General features: G+C 35.7%; 3 protein-coding genes across 3 annotated transcripts in view; 2 read left to right on the forward strand and 1 right to left on the reverse strand.

Moving 5' to 3' along the window:
• The first annotated feature begins 686 nt into the window (after positions 1 to 686).
• Positions 687 to 4582, forward strand: LOC127524612 (E3 ubiquitin-protein ligase TRIM39). Its single transcript, XM_051916277.1, has 6 exons — positions 687 to 918; positions 1010 to 1104; positions 1347 to 1571; positions 2063 to 2082; positions 2845 to 2987; positions 3180 to 4582. The coding sequence occupies exons 2-6, from the start codon at positions 1012 to 1014 to the stop codon at positions 3728 to 3730; spliced, it is 1032 nt and encodes a 343-aa protein (XP_051772237.1). The 5' UTR covers positions 687 to 918; positions 1010 to 1011; the 3' UTR covers positions 3731 to 4582.
• On the reverse strand, positions 4366 to 15494 carry LOC127524611 (hyaluronan-binding protein 2-like). The gene is made up of 14 exons (XM_051916276.1): positions 15399 to 15494; positions 13515 to 13671; positions 13349 to 13435; positions 12883 to 12990; positions 12679 to 12795; positions 12383 to 12493; positions 10313 to 10484; positions 9907 to 10001; positions 9523 to 9642; positions 8839 to 9097; positions 8006 to 8148; positions 5500 to 5634; positions 5265 to 5410; positions 4366 to 5101 (listed from the first exon to the last, which is right to left on the reverse strand). The coding sequence occupies exons 1-14, from the start codon at positions 15456 to 15458 to the stop codon at positions 4943 to 4945; spliced, it is 1869 nt and encodes a 622-aa protein (XP_051772236.1). The 5' UTR covers positions 15459 to 15494; the 3' UTR covers positions 4366 to 4942.
• Positions 15404 to 15528, forward strand: part of atrnl1a (attractin-like 1a) — a 243238-nt gene continuing 243113 nt past the window's right edge. Inside the window, exon 1 of the mRNA XM_051916269.1 lies at positions 15404 to 15521. The gene's annotated coding sequence lies outside the window, so the exon portion shown is untranslated. The remainder of the gene's footprint in view (positions 15522 to 15528) is intronic.

Genomic DNA, 15528 nt, shown 5'->3' on the forward strand with positions numbered 1-15528 from the left:
ACCTCGGATATTATACAATTTTTCATACATACAAAATTTGTGGATAAATAAATTTTTTCAAGAAGTTTCCAACTCTGACTTTGAACCAATTCAGTAGAATAGCCCATATATACTGTATATGAACTGTAACTGTTTTTGTTACTTGTGGTAAGCAGGGATGGCAGTATGCATCATGAATGATGTCAGCATGATCTTCATCATTGTCATCAACAACAACCTTAGGATTTTAATCATCAGAACTGTTTTCTCTCATAAATCTTGTAAACCAGAAGCAATTTATCAGATTCTCCCAAGATGACCAGCCATGTGTATGCTCTGCTGCCATCTGGTGGATTCATCTGTGAGCCGGAGCTGAAAGTTAAAGATTTGTATGATTTGTGTTCAGTGTTACACCTAACTCATTCACTTCTTGTCACTATTCAGAATCGTAGGCCCTACTGCGTGCTACTAACTGACCTTCTCATTCCTGCATTTCCCAGAATCCACTTATACTTAGTTTCACTGCGAGTAACATTAATAGAGAGCATACACAGACTGTATTACAAAGCCTGATTGTTGTGAATCCACATGGGACAATGTCTCACTATCCACTTCTTTAAATACCACCTCTAAAAATGGCCTGGAGAGGAAGTGGTATGTGAGTGTTCCGTCACAGGTGGCAAGCAGCACTGCAGCGACAGATGCGTCACAGCAACAAGTCAAGGTGAATGCCATTTATCTCTGGCAGGATTGTGCCACTGTGACCCACCCATGTGATCTGCTTTCACTATCAGTGAAGCATGAGCTCCTTAAAATCTCGCCTGCTGGAACATCTACGGAGTTGCAAATTACCCCCTAAGGATTTGTGAAAGCAACATAAGGACTGTCTCTCAGTCTGACAACTCAGTCCAACAAGGTGACATGAAAGCTCAGTGTCAGGTAAGGTTTGTTCTCTTTTACCTTTTTTTATCCTAAAAATGTAAAAGTTTGCATGAATTTTCATGTATTTTGTTTTCCTTTTCTCAACAAGACATGGAAAAAAATATCCAGGATCATCTTATTAGGCAAAGGGAAGTGATCAGATGTAGACTGAAGAAACTGAATGGCAAGCAAAATGAAATTAAAGTGAGTCAAAACTATATAATAAAATCAAGCATTGTTTGTTTTAATATTCAACAAAAACATTGCAATATTATTTAACCTGTAGCCTATTATTTACAAGTTTCTTTTTAACATGATTATATAAATGTATGACAATTTTTGGGCCTGTATTACCTACTGTTTACTGTTTTAAATTAACATTATTTTGTCATTTTTATGGATTACCCAATTGAGTCTAGTCTAAAACATTTGCTCATCTTTCTCAGTCAAAGTCCTCTGCAGTGAGAGAGAGTATAGTGAAGAAGTATGAAGAGATGCGGAGAGTTCTGGAGGAGGACTGTAGGATCACGCTGTCCCTGCTGGAGATGGAGGAGACGGCTGCGGTTCAAGCACTAGACAACCTCATTGAGACAAACTGTGTCCTCCTCAGAGACATAGAGGTCCAGCTCAATGAAGAGATGAAGGACAATGACATACAGCCTGGTGACAGGGTGAGCCTTTTATGAGCAATTGGTTGGACAAATCTATTGTTGTGGACTCTTTTTGTTTTTTATTTGTTTAAGTGTTATCTTGACCTGCCATGTGTGGTATGGGCTGTCATCGAGCTGAAGTAAGTTTTTGATTGAATCACTTCCGTTATAAATGTTACTACTTGTTTTAGAACATTCATAGAACATTCAAAACTAACGTTCCCATAATTTTTTCAAAATTATAAAATGTAATGTTCCCTGAAAGTTTGTATAACCAAGAAAAATTGTTTATTTAATGGAACATTTCGGGGAACATTCAGAAATAACTTGGGGAACGTAACGGGAATGTTAACACAACACTCTTAGAATGTATTTTTGTTAGCTGGGTATGACCATATCATACTGAACAGCCAAATAATTCAAATGACCAACTTTACATGGTGAAACCTACCATCCATGCAACATAATACATTCTCACTATGTATATCTGCCTCTCTCTCTCTCTCTCATAGGTCACAGTGTATGAGGATAGGTATGTATATTTAGAACCGCACTTAAGAGAGATTGTTTTGTCACCATGTCAGGCATGCTATAGCCTTTGACTGACACCATGACATCTGAATGACTCATCTACAAAGGAATTATTATTGTAGAGATCATGTTAGACAGCATCAATTTCAAGCAAACATGTTTTAGGTTTATTTAATGTGCTGCATTAATGAAACACTGTTTAGCATTCTGGAACAAATATATTCTTTTAAATTAAAGTTTCCATCCTATAGCTGGATGGGCTTATTGAGTAAGTTTACACGCACAAGAATATTCTGATACTATTCCGAAATTAGTCATATTCTGATTATACAAGCATCATGTAAACACAATAATGAGATTCCAGCCAATATTTCAGTTTCTAAAAACCTAAGAACATGTCTAAAAGATATCTAGAATAAAGTATCCCTATATTAATCTGAGTTTTGGGTCATTTCAATCGTTTGCCAATTATTTTCCATAATTTTAAAATCATATTTAGTAGTAGTTACTGTATTTTTGATCAAATAATTGCTTGTCTTGGTGAGCATAAGAGACTTCTTTCAAATACATTAAAAATCTAGCCAACCAGAATGTGAAACTTAACCAGAAAATGATACATGGTCATTATGTTATTTGGGACAATCCATAGATCATATAAAGGACTTATACTAACCTTAATTTGATAACCCTCAGCCTTTTTTTTATGGAGGACAAGTGTTATCTATAGTGCTGCTATAAATGTTGAACATACTTTTGTTGGCAGGGTGCAGGAATTGTTAACAGCGACAGACCCAGGTCTCATAAAACTTGATGAGACAAAATCAGATCAGCTACTGGGCCTCACCAACAATTTACTACTGTTTATCCGCTCTCAGATCCCCATTGCCAAGAGGCTGCTGAAGAGCTGTGAGTTACTGTGCAATAGCCCATAAAATTGTTGATCTTTTGCATGAATGACTTGCACCAAATGAATGCTACTTTTTAGCTCATTGACAAACAAATTACAGTACAGTAGTGTTCCATATAGGTTCTTTCAAAGATATAAACCTTAACTCAGATATTTCTGAGTTTAGTTCTGAACCTGTCTTCATTTCGCAGATTCCTCAGGAGTGGTCCTGGACCCTTCCACTGCCCATCCCAAGCTGATTATTTCATTTGAAGGGGACTGTGTTACTTTCACAGATGTATGGCAGGATTTCCCTGAGCATGAGGGCCGCTTTGACAACACCCTTAACGTCTTGAGTCTCCAGTGTTGGGACTCTGGCCGCCATTACTGGGAGGTAGATGTGAGTGGAAAGATCTACTGGGAACTGGGTCTCACCTACTCATCCATCCAAAGAAAAGGCCAAAAGGAGGACTGTTGGTTGGGCCGGCATGCTGAATCTTGGTGTCTGGAGTACTTTGATGGAGACTACACTGCCTGGCATGGAGGTATTGCTCATCCTTTGCCCATTTCCTCGTGCTTTCATCGGATAGGGATCTTCTGCAGCTTTCCTGGAGGTCTGGTGACATTTTTAGGGGTGGATAGCATGACACCGCTGTACTCGTTTTGTGCTGGGACATTTACAGACTCTCTACACCTGGCTCTTTGTCCAGGTCATGATCTTCAGGGGACAAACTCAAAACCTATTAAGATCTGTCAATCCTAACCATCTTTAAAAACTCATACCTGGTATGTATAACATTTAGATCAAGAAGACCTCCCTATAACAGGTTTGTATGATTTCATGCTGACTTTATGTATAAATTTTTTAGTTTGTCTTGCCAGGAGTGCAAATTAACTACTGCAATCAGTTATGAATATGTATATGCATATATACGTCTTCACATGATTTCATTCATCATCAATTAGAAGTATTCAGTGCTTAGAAGTGAGCAGCACTTACAAAATAGTTGCATAAGTGATTAAAAACTTGATGTACTGTGGCTCTTGTAAATTAAAAAAAAATAAATAAATAAATACATGTACAATAGAGATTATGGCATACATACTGTATCTATACCAAATAGATATGCGTGCCACAAGTACACTACCATTCAAAAGTTCAAAAGCTTTTTTCATGTTTTTGAAAGAAGTCTCTTATGCTCACCAAGATTGCATTTAGTTGACAAAAAACACAAAAACAGCAATGATGTGAAATATTATTGCAGTTTAAAATAACTATTGTCTGTTTTATAATATTTTAAAATTTAATTTATTCCTGTGTAGGTAAAGCTGAATTTTCAGCAGCCATTACTCCAGTCTTCAGTGTCACATGACTGAAATCATTATAATATACTGATATGGAGCTCAAGAAACATTTATTATTATCAATGTTGAAAACAGTTGTGCTGCTTAATATTTTTGTGGAAATCATAATAGATTTTCTCTGCATTCTTTGATGAATAAAAAGAACAGCATTTATTTGAAATAGAAATCTTTTGTAACATAAATGTCTTTACTGCCACTTTTGATCAATATAATGCATTCTTTCTGAATAAAAGTATAAAAAAAAAAAAAACATTTTACTGACCGCAAACTTTAGAATGGTATGTATAGCTAGCTAGTCGAGGCAAGAAACATTTCATGTTACTGCTAGCTAGCTATATGGACACTAGAAATGAATATCAGGAAGGACACATCAAATTGGTCAAAAACTGGAAGATATTTCAATAGTAGCTGTCTGAAATTTTGTTTTTTTAAATTATTGTGTATTTTAAAAGTATTTATCCTGATGATGACACAAGATGTTATTAATTAATAAAAAGATTCATCTCAAACTCTACAATAAAAATGTGTACAAAGCACTACTGGTAGATCCGAGTACGCAACAACAACCACAACAAAAACATTGTGGTCGTGGTTATCTTTTATGAACATGCTACCCAGCAATTTTTTCATTGATCCAGTCCAAGTATTTCATGACTCTGGTATAGACACCAGGCTTGTTCTTCTCTCCACAGCTGTCTCCCCAGCTCACTATACCATAGATATAGTGTATTTGATCCTTGGCACAAGTGAGAGGCCCACCAGAGTCACCCTGTCAGAAAGACAGAGAGATATAAAGTATTGACATCTGACAACAACAGAATTACTTTGTAGTAATTTTACTTTTCTCTCATATGTTTAAAAATGTCATTCTGGTTAGAGCAGCACCAGCTTTCAATATTAGTGACATTATACGGTTAAAAATGATGACTCACCTGACAGGAGTCAACTCCGCCCTTGAGATAGCCTGCGCAAAACATGCCGTCATCCAGCAAAGCTGCATATACTTTATTGTTTGAACAAGCCTCCTGAGAAATGAGCAAAACCTGTGCATCAAGCAAATGCATGGAGCCATACTCTGCTACAGACAGGAAGGGAAAGAGAATGGATTCAGTCCTTTCATTGATGAACTTTCAACAAAAACTCAAAAATAGACATATAGAGATGTACACGTCTCTGTGGCTCCCCATCCTGAAATGCTGCATTCTGCTCCATCTGGGAAAGGTTCTTTGGGCAAGCAGGCGGCCCTCACAAACTGAGTTTCCTTAGCACATTCTCCTTCAGTAGCTTTCAGTTTTAATAGAGCTGTATCACAAGAAAGAATGAAAATTAGGGTTGCACTTTATTTTACAGTATGTGCACTTACATGTACTTACTATGTACTTACCTAAGAAAGTACTGGGTATTATAAGGTAACTACATGGGTTAAGGTTAGGTTTAGGGGTAGGTTCAGGGTTAGTACCTAGTTATTACCCAGTTATTGCAATTATTAAGTTTTAAGCATTTCTACATTCATTCCAAAATAATAACTAAAGGCAATAATAATTTAAACAATATATTTTATTTGTGTATTGATGTTTTTCTTTTTAATAGTCAACTTATCAGTCATGCTCCGTAAACACCGTCTGTCACAGACACGAATTGTATTTTTAATTTCATCAAGCTGATTGCACTAAAACCCCCCGTAGTCATCGTGTTTTCAGTCCATTTCAAGTTTGATTTTGACGTGACATAAAGCAGTGATATCTAACTGGGTGATTTGTTTACTTACTTTTCAATTAGTCTTCCCATTGACGCCATCATTTGTTCATTCAAACTGATGTGCGGAACGTGCACGTAAACGAGGCGGGATTTATCGCACAAACCAATCATATCCAATCATAACCAATTACATCCAATCATAGCGCGATGGAGACATTGCCTCCTCTCACATGACTTTCCCCCATTCATTCTCAATTACCCCCCACAAAACCCACCATATGCCGGGGGTCTGATGGTTTTCTATGGTTTTCTATGAGAGCAAAGGGAGGCATGACTCCTGCTGTAACTTTACCTGCGGGTGTCGCTGTTGGGCAGTGTTCCTTAAGAAATACGAGTGACTTGCGCTCTTTTTAATGTCATAATTTGTAATATTTGTGTTGTTTTATATGTAATATGGATTGTTTTCTCATCCTATTTTTTTTTTTTGAGGAGGCACTGCCTCCCTTGCCTCCTCGGAGGAAACGCCCCTGCTACAGACCTTATTTCAGCCATTTTACCAAAATCCCATTCAAAAACCCATTGACTTTGGGACGACGGAACCGGAAGTGTTAAAATGCTAACTCGTTTCTGCGTTTTGGCCTACAAAGTGATGTCATACCCGCACCATGCATGTGGTCTGATGCATACGAATCCATCAGACCACAAATGCAAGCTCATGTGAAAAGTTTCGCATTTCGCTGCATTCCAAAGTTTAAGTTTGACAAACTCTGACCTGTGAATTTGCATCACTTGAAGACATGTAGAACATTGATATGTCACGGCGTGACCTCTTGGTAGAATTAAAAGAAAGATATTTCTGCAGTAAATTCGAATATATTTTTACATTTTGAATGTATTACTATTTGTTATATGTTGAATTCATGCTTATAAAAAAGACACTGCAGAGTGTGACGTCGTATCACGACCGTTGCAGTGTACAAAGGAATTTCGTATGCTCAAAGTTTAGTGTGACCGCAGCTTAACAGTGTATTATAAGTATTATAAGTATTGTCTAATCAGGGAGTTGTACACTACTTGTTGTGGTGCATTATGGGATTGAATGAGTGCACTACATAATTTCCACTATGGTGATGGCCACCACAAAACAATGGCTGACACTCAAAATAGTGCAATATATTAGAGTGATAGCCATAGGGGACGATTTCGGACACAGTTAAGAAAAGGAATCACAAACTTCAAAATAAAAGCCTGATGAGATTAAGAACAGAGAGCAAAATAAATAAATAAATAAATAAATACATAAAACAAAAATCATTACAACAAATCTAAAACAATCTATAACACTGACTTATTAACTCTTTCCCCGCCATTGACAATTTTTCTTAATTTATGACACAACGCTTCCCCACCATTGACTGAATTTTCCAGCAATCTATGTTGTTCACTGTTATACGGTAGGGGGTGCTATTGTGCTTTTTCTGAAATAATACATAATCTCCAGATCAAAACACAGGCGAGGAAGAAGCAGAATCAAGCGACAGAAGCAAGGCTTATGCACATGTAAAAAGATATATTAAAAGCATATAAATCAAAACAGTCTAATGTTACGGAATGAAATATCGACCCAGGTATAGGACCGTGAAGCTTGAGGGTGTTGATGGAAGCGATCTACTCCATCTGTTTTGATCATCTTTCTAAATCCGATCCGGATGTAGTCTTTGACAAAAATGTGATTTTTCTCAGCTTTTTGTTCAAAATGTTGCTTTATTTAATGAAACTTACCCACCTTCCAAGTGTTGATTAAAAAAAAAATGCATGAAGCTATGTTCAGATATTCATACAACAAAATATTCTGGGGGCCATGAAAGTTTTGTGAAAATGATTAAAAATGCTGGCTGGCAACTTTTTTTTTATATATATAAAAAAAGAGTTAAAACCCTGTTTATTTGTGCAAATAAATGTCTATAATACACACCAATATCATTGTAGACAACGTCAGGAGTTTCCTTGTACTCCTCATGGATGATAGTGTTCTCCACCAGCACAGTCTGGTCTGTTGACTCCTTTTGAACTAGATTTAATCCTCCCAATACAACACTGTAATCATGCTTTTTATCACTGTACACACAACAAAAGGAAATAAAACTAAGCCATGGTTCAAAATAACAACAAAAAAAGAAGCATGAAATAATGCAGATAAATTACATTTCAGACTTCAGGTTTCTCCACGCTAGAAGTAAAATTTAATATTGAGAGCTCATAAATTCATTGTTTTAGGATGACAGTAAGACGATAATTCATAATGCTAACTGTTAATTAAATGCAGTGTAATATGAACTAAATCAGTTTATAGTTCTCATGGATTGAAAAGCAAGGATGGGGCAAAAATAACATGATGTTACATTTACACAATCCTGTCCATCAGTCAACTAACACTCACCCAATATGTGATTTAGAGCAAAGCACACAAACCGCCGAAAAAGCAAACCAGACAGCACACATATTACCTTGTTTGAAGTTAATAATATTAATAATTATAATAAAGCACAACATTTTCTTCTTGTTCATTTTAGAGTAATCAGTAATTTAAAAAAATATATTACCCTGTCTTTTTGTACATGCACATTCAAAGCAATTTTGTCAGGTGCACAAAAGAGATTGCTTGCAAAATTCAAAACAGTTCAGATCTAACCATTAGGCTATAGTATCCTATGTCTGTTTGATACTTTAAATTGTCTTGGGTCACCATTTTTCTGTGGTCATTGGGTGAAATATGTACTTTAATATTGTACTAAAGGCCATACTTACATGCAGTGGGCCGCAGTCAGCACCCAACAAGGCTTGATAAGGGTGCCTCCACAGATGTGCCTGTAGCTTTGGACTGATCCTTTAGGTTTGATCTGCACTGATACTTGCCATGGATGGGCTCCAGGAATAGCTTTAAGACCTCCATAAATCCGGTTTAGTTGTTTTTTCGGCTCAGGTTTACCACAGGTAAGAAAGCTCCTTGTAAAAGTAGTATTTGGTATGGTTGGTGGTGGAGCAATAGTGATGGTTATGCTGGCATCTGGTAGGAGACATTTTTGGAAAAAGTGCAAAATCTGAGGATTTGTATCAATTCAGAGTGTGATGTTGCTATTATAAAACAGTTAAGTAAACAATATGTTAATACTGAGTAACTTGCAACTTTATTTTTTTTTTTAACAACATACAGAAGAACTATCTGCCTTTTAAATCATTATGATCATTGTTGGCTTTACAAAGTAAAATACTGATCTACTAGCTATTTAAGCTTATTATTATCATCATCATCATAATAAGCTTTTTTCCCCCATCATCATAATAAGCTTTACTTTGTAAAGCCAACAATGATCATAATGATTCAAAAGGCAGATAGTTCTTTTGTATGTTGTTAAAGACAATTTATATCATTAATATCATTCATTCATTCTTACTAGACATGGCACATGAGTAACGATGAGGAAGTCTTACCTGTCTTAACTGGTATAGTTGGTTGGAGAGTAGTTACTATTGGTTTAAGATCATCTATAAATGCAGCTGTGGTGGGGTGAGCTTTAGTGGTGGAGGTCACCATTTCTTTGGTAGTTGTTGCTATGGAAAAAATTACAACATAAAAGGAATATCTGAATTTGTGGCAACTAATGTGGAATAAAATTTGATGCAGATTTAGCAATGTTATGTCATGTAACTAATACATCTGCTAGGTCAGAGAGGGTTCAAAGATATGACTATTGCTTTATTCATTCAAGTGACTGAAGGCCATAGAGGTGCTGTATGTTAGTCTTGTTGAGTTTGAGCTCTTGATGGAAAAACATCAGATTATAAACCACACTGTGACTTTATTATCAGTCTTACCAGGTGAGGGACATTTTCTGACATCACAATAATCCCATCGAAGTCTCTTGTTCTTCTTTATAAAGCACCATGGCTTCTTATCTCCATCAGGGTTTCTATGATACAGAGGGATGTAGGATTTGCATTTGAGAGTTACTATGATTACAAGTCCACTGCTGATCAAGCTCAGATGTGTACAGTAGGTGTGTTTTTGACATGTGTGCACATAAAGTGGAATCAAAAAGTTTAAGAGCACATTAAAAAAAAAAAGGTCAAAAATTAATTTAAACCTGTAAATAAACAAAGTTTTAGGATTTTGAAAAAAGTTAAAAAAAAATAATATATATATGTTTTCGTATAAAATTAATTGCTAGGTCACTAATTAAATATGTAAGTCTCAGGCTTTTGGTCTCCACGTGTTTTTAACCTGCAGAAGTTGTGCGGTCCCAGGCCTTCACTAGATGCAAATGCAGTTGAAGGAAAAGATCCTTTATCCAGAATGAACTCAGAGTTCCAGTCGAGACATTCGTCCCCTTCTTCAGTTTCTGACACCTTTCCTCTGTATGACTGTCCATCCCCCTCATAGCAGTCATTTGGGTCTGAGGATAGTCACAGCACACTATGATTGTTTGTTCATGTTGTTGTAATGTTACAATAAACTATAAAACAGGAAATTAATATCACAGGAAAGACCCTTCTAGATCCTCATAACAATGTGCCAAAGTAAGTCAGATTCATTGATTCAGATTCATGTCTCACATGGTATAAACTGTAGAAAACTGGCATTCATGATTTTAAAAAATACTTTTTTTTTTTTTTTACCTAGAAAAACATGTTAACATAATGTAATAGTAATGTATATATGCATATATGTAAACATACTGTATGTAAATATTACTTTAGAACAGCATAAAAGTATGGCTATGGTATATTTTTGTATGTTTGTATGCGTATATGAATGACTGTGTGTATGTATATGTATGTCTATGTGCGCCTTCGTATGTATATATGTTTACATCGTAGCCTGTTGACTATCTTTTATTCAAGGATTTCTTTAATATAGTGCTGGTAAACAGTTTTTTTTCCACCTTAGAAATGTTACATTTTCAAAGAACATCCATGTAAGTACCCATGAAGCTATGTTGACTGTTTTCCCTGTTTGTCTGTCTGATTGTCTATGTCCTCTATAAAAATAAAGTTAAAAAAAAAAGAAGAAAAAACATGTTTGAAAAGGATTAGTTCACTTTCATATAAAATTTTCCTGATAATTTACTCACCCCCCATGTCATCCAAGATGTTCATGTCTTTCTTTCTTCAGTCGAAAAGAAATTAAGGTTTCAATGGTCTCCAAATTGTTGAAGGTTAAAATTACAGTTTCAGTGCCGCTTCGAAGGGCTTTAAACGATACCAGACGAGGAATAAGGGTCTTATCTAGCGAAACGATTGGTCATTTTCTAAAAAATTCAAATGTATATGCTTTATAAACACAAATGATCGCCTTGCAAGTCCTTCTGTCTTCCGTATTCTTCAAAAGCTTACGCTGTATGTCCTACACCTTCCCTATTCAACTTACAGAACAAACGCAGCGCCAGTTACATTTTTTCCGTAAGTAGAATAGGGAAGGAGTAGGTAGGACATACAGCGTAAGCTTTTCGAAGAATACGGAAGTGCGGTTTTGGCGGAAGCACTTGGAAGTCGATCATTTGTTTATATAAAGCATATACATTTAAATTTTTTTAGAAAATGACCGGTCGTTTCGCTAGATAAGACCCTTATTCCTCGTCTGGTATCGTTTAAAGCCCTTTGAAGCTGCACTGAAACTGTAATATTTACCTTCAACCGTTTGGAGGCCAATGAAGTCCATTATAAGGAGAATAATCCTGGAATGTTTTCATCAAAAACCTTAATTTCTTTTCGACTGAAGAAAGAAAGACATGAACATCCTGGATGACATGGGGGTGAGTAAATTATCAGGAAAATTGTATATGAAAGTGAACTAATCCTTTAACTCAGTAAATCATTTTCTTTTTTGTCAATGTGTGTTGAAACTAACTCATGAAACATGTTTACAAAAATTGCTTTTCTAAGAAATTGGCACATTTTTAAATGTGCAATTTGTTTCTTAAAGATCTTTTTTTGTCATTGACCAATATAAGAGAGATTTATAGGGGTGTGTATAATGAGAATAATAAACAACATATTATTTATTGTGTGTGTGTGTGTGTGTGTGTGCGCGTGTATTATATATATATATATATATATATATATATATATATATACACACACACACATACATACACACACAGTATATAATGCCCATCAAAAAACTTTTTTTTTTTCACCTTTTTTCAACATGTCATATTTTCTAGTTATTTATGTATGAAGCACCAAAAAGATATATATTTTTTATTAACTTGCAATACATTTTAAAAATGTCATATGTCATTAATTCAGAATCTTTTAGACTCTCTGTAATTATGGCAAAATATATACTCACCGACTTGACAGTAATGTCCACTGAAACCCTCCGGGCAGATGCATTCAAAATCACCCTCTTCTGAAACACATCTGCCATTGTTCTGACAAGGGTTTGGTGCACATGGAATGGCTAAACAAAAAGACATAAATCATAAATCGACAAGTATATAACTCAAATTTCTAAGAAATATGATTAGTTGTAGACCAGTTTTACTTTTTTGTCTGAGCATTCTAGAACCAAACCTGAAATGCTATGGTCTGTTTATTGAGTAACTCTGGATCAGTGCAGCATGAGTTCAGTGCCCTAAGTCTTACGTGATTTGCAGTGTGGTGGTGCAAATGGTGGAATACACTTGCACTTATAGTATGGAGGAGCTAAGGTGAGAAGACACAGTCCTGTCCCACAGGTTCCTCTTTTACAAACCCTTTTCCCTAAAACAAACATCAAATGCTTTTCATAATGAGTTCAAAGATCTATATGTGAATGTGCAGGTGGTGTGAAGTGAGCTCATACAGTACCTCTCTCGCACCATCTACCGACAAACTGCCTGGGGCATTTGCATTTGAATTTATCCCTTTTTTCCTCACACACCCCGCCATTCAGGCATGGATTTGGGATGCATTTTCCTGAATTACCAAAGGGGGAAACATTTATTTGATCATAGTTTAGGTGATTTTAGTTTGATATAACATTTATAACATTATATTTTGGTTTGTATGTGAACCAAAATATAAACTCTTATTTTCAGGATTCTTTGGTAAATAGAAAGTTTAAAAGAACAGCATTTATTTGAAATAGTCATCTTTGTGACATTAGAAATGTTTTTACTGTCATTTTTGATCAATTTAGTGCATCCTTGCAGAGTATTTATTAATATTATATTAATTTCTTCCAAAAAAAAAAAAAGAAGAAAAAATCTTACTGAATAACTTTTGAATGGTAGCATAAACAATACAAGGAAGAAATCTGTTTAATGAATCATACCTCTGAGGCCTTGAAGCTCAAACAGCCAATCGCTGGCATCGTCATCATCATCAGTGTCGTCTGAGGTGTCAAACTCATCCTTCAGGTCTGATATGTTACAAATAGAACATTTGCAAAGATGTGTATGCATATGTATTACATTTCAACCCAAAAGCTGACTTCTTACCCTGCAATCTTCCTTTGCCTCTCTTCCCATGAGGTTTACCAGGCCACCCTTGTTTCTCATGGTGCCCATGTCTATCATGTCCATGATGTCCAACATGCTTACCATGTCTGTCATGTTCAACATGCTTATCATGTTTTTCATGTTTCTCTTTCTTCAACTATTGAGAGGTGAGAAACTTGCTCAGAAAATGCATTATTTTATCAAGATCAACTAAACGTGATTCATATCTGATATTCAAATATTAGAGAATATAAATCAAAACGTGGTTACTGTATAGGCAAAGATTTGCTTGTGACCATCATTTGACCAAGTACAAAACAAAACATAATATAGCATCACTTAATTTTCATTCAAATGAAAAAAAAAAAAAAAAAAAGTAATATAACACAATGTATTTTAGCTTGTTACCTGACAGTGTTCCGGTAGCGGGACACTTGGCACACTTTTTATATTGCCCTTTTGCCCCCCATCACATATTTTAGTAATCATCATAAATTAAGTACCATTCGAGTGATTTAAAACCTTTTATAGACCTTATGCGCCAGAGAAACAAGCGCGCCGCCATCTTTTTAATATTGTCTTTGAACTTCCGTTTTTGCGGTAGCTCTAAATATTTCTATGGCATCGCTGTTGAAGAATAATTAGCCGGTGAAGTGGCTTTACTTGTTGTAGAGTTAATTAAAGTTATCGTGAGCATTGTAATGTTTAAAGCAGATGTCTTAACAAATGTCAGTAGACCCAGAAGATTTTAAAACGAGCAGTTCATTCATAAATACGTAAGATCGCTGTGGAAATACAAACCGGAAGTCAAAAGACAACGAGCGCAGCGCTGAAAAGGGGCGGGGCTACATAAGGTCTATACTACGGGGGCTGTTGAATGCTTGAATCTGATTGGTTGACGAACGTTCAAAGGTGTGCAATTAAAGTAGTTCTAGGCAGGTCTTGACCGCATTACAGTTCCATATCACTTGCCCAAACGATTTCAGTTATTTCAAAAGGTCCTTACAGGCCACAAAACAACAGCCAAAGAACCACAACGACACTGACCAAGCAAATAATTATATGATAATTTATTATTTAATAGATAATTTATAACGACAAATTATTTCCAAGTTTTTTTTTTACCGCAAAATACGTTTTATTATGTCCTGAAAGCACATAATCTCTTTCTCCCGCTCTCTAACTCTAACGCACACACTTGCACAAAAACGTGTTGTCAGCGCTGCTCTGACGAATTAATCAGTAAAATAGTTTAGTGACTTAAAACCTACATGACATGTCTCGCCAGCGAGGTAATAACTGTGCGCTTATTGAAGTAGATAAACTTACAGTTTCGCTATTAGTAGAGACACTGCTGCCGAACACTGTTGACAGACGGACAGACTCAGGTAACTTATGCTAGTTCCATATTCTCTCTCTCTCTCTCTCTCTCTCTCTCTCTCTCTCTCTCTCTCTTTCTCTCTCTCATAATTGCATTAATAACTGTATTAAGTGTGCATTATTTTCTAATAATTCAACGACATTATGGCTTTGATTTTTCAGCAATGTAAGAGTCTAAATTAATTTGTAAAATGTATATTTTGTATAAATTAAAAAGATTTTGCTTTACAGTAGACTTAAACTTCTACAATTTTTATTACACTTTCATTTTTTTGAAGCTGCTTTCACTTCTGCAATAAAAAAGTGTCTTCTTTAAAAAGAGACTAACCTTAGGTCTGTATTCCAAAGCATTCATGAATTACAACCATTTAAGTTTAGATCTATGCTCAAAAAGGAGGTGACTGTTAACAGGTTCAAATTAACAAAAGTCTGATGTTGACAGTATAGCAAGTATTGTAAGGTAAGGAATCTATGATATATCAGTATATAATTGTTCATACACACCTGTGCAGGGATAATGACCGCACAGAGAAAGAGGAGAAGCAGCCACAGCTTGAGATTCATGCTGGCCGTTGGTCTCTGGGGGAGTGACACTGCAGACCTACTCTGAGTGTTACAGTGTATAAGGTCAGTG

The sequence above is a fragment of the Ctenopharyngodon idella genome, chromosome 13 (assembly GCF_019924925.1).
Source record: "Ctenopharyngodon idella isolate HZGC_01 chromosome 13, HZGC01, whole genome shotgun sequence".
NCBI classification, from domain to species: domain Eukaryota; kingdom Metazoa; phylum Chordata; class Actinopteri; order Cypriniformes; family Xenocyprididae; genus Ctenopharyngodon; species Ctenopharyngodon idella.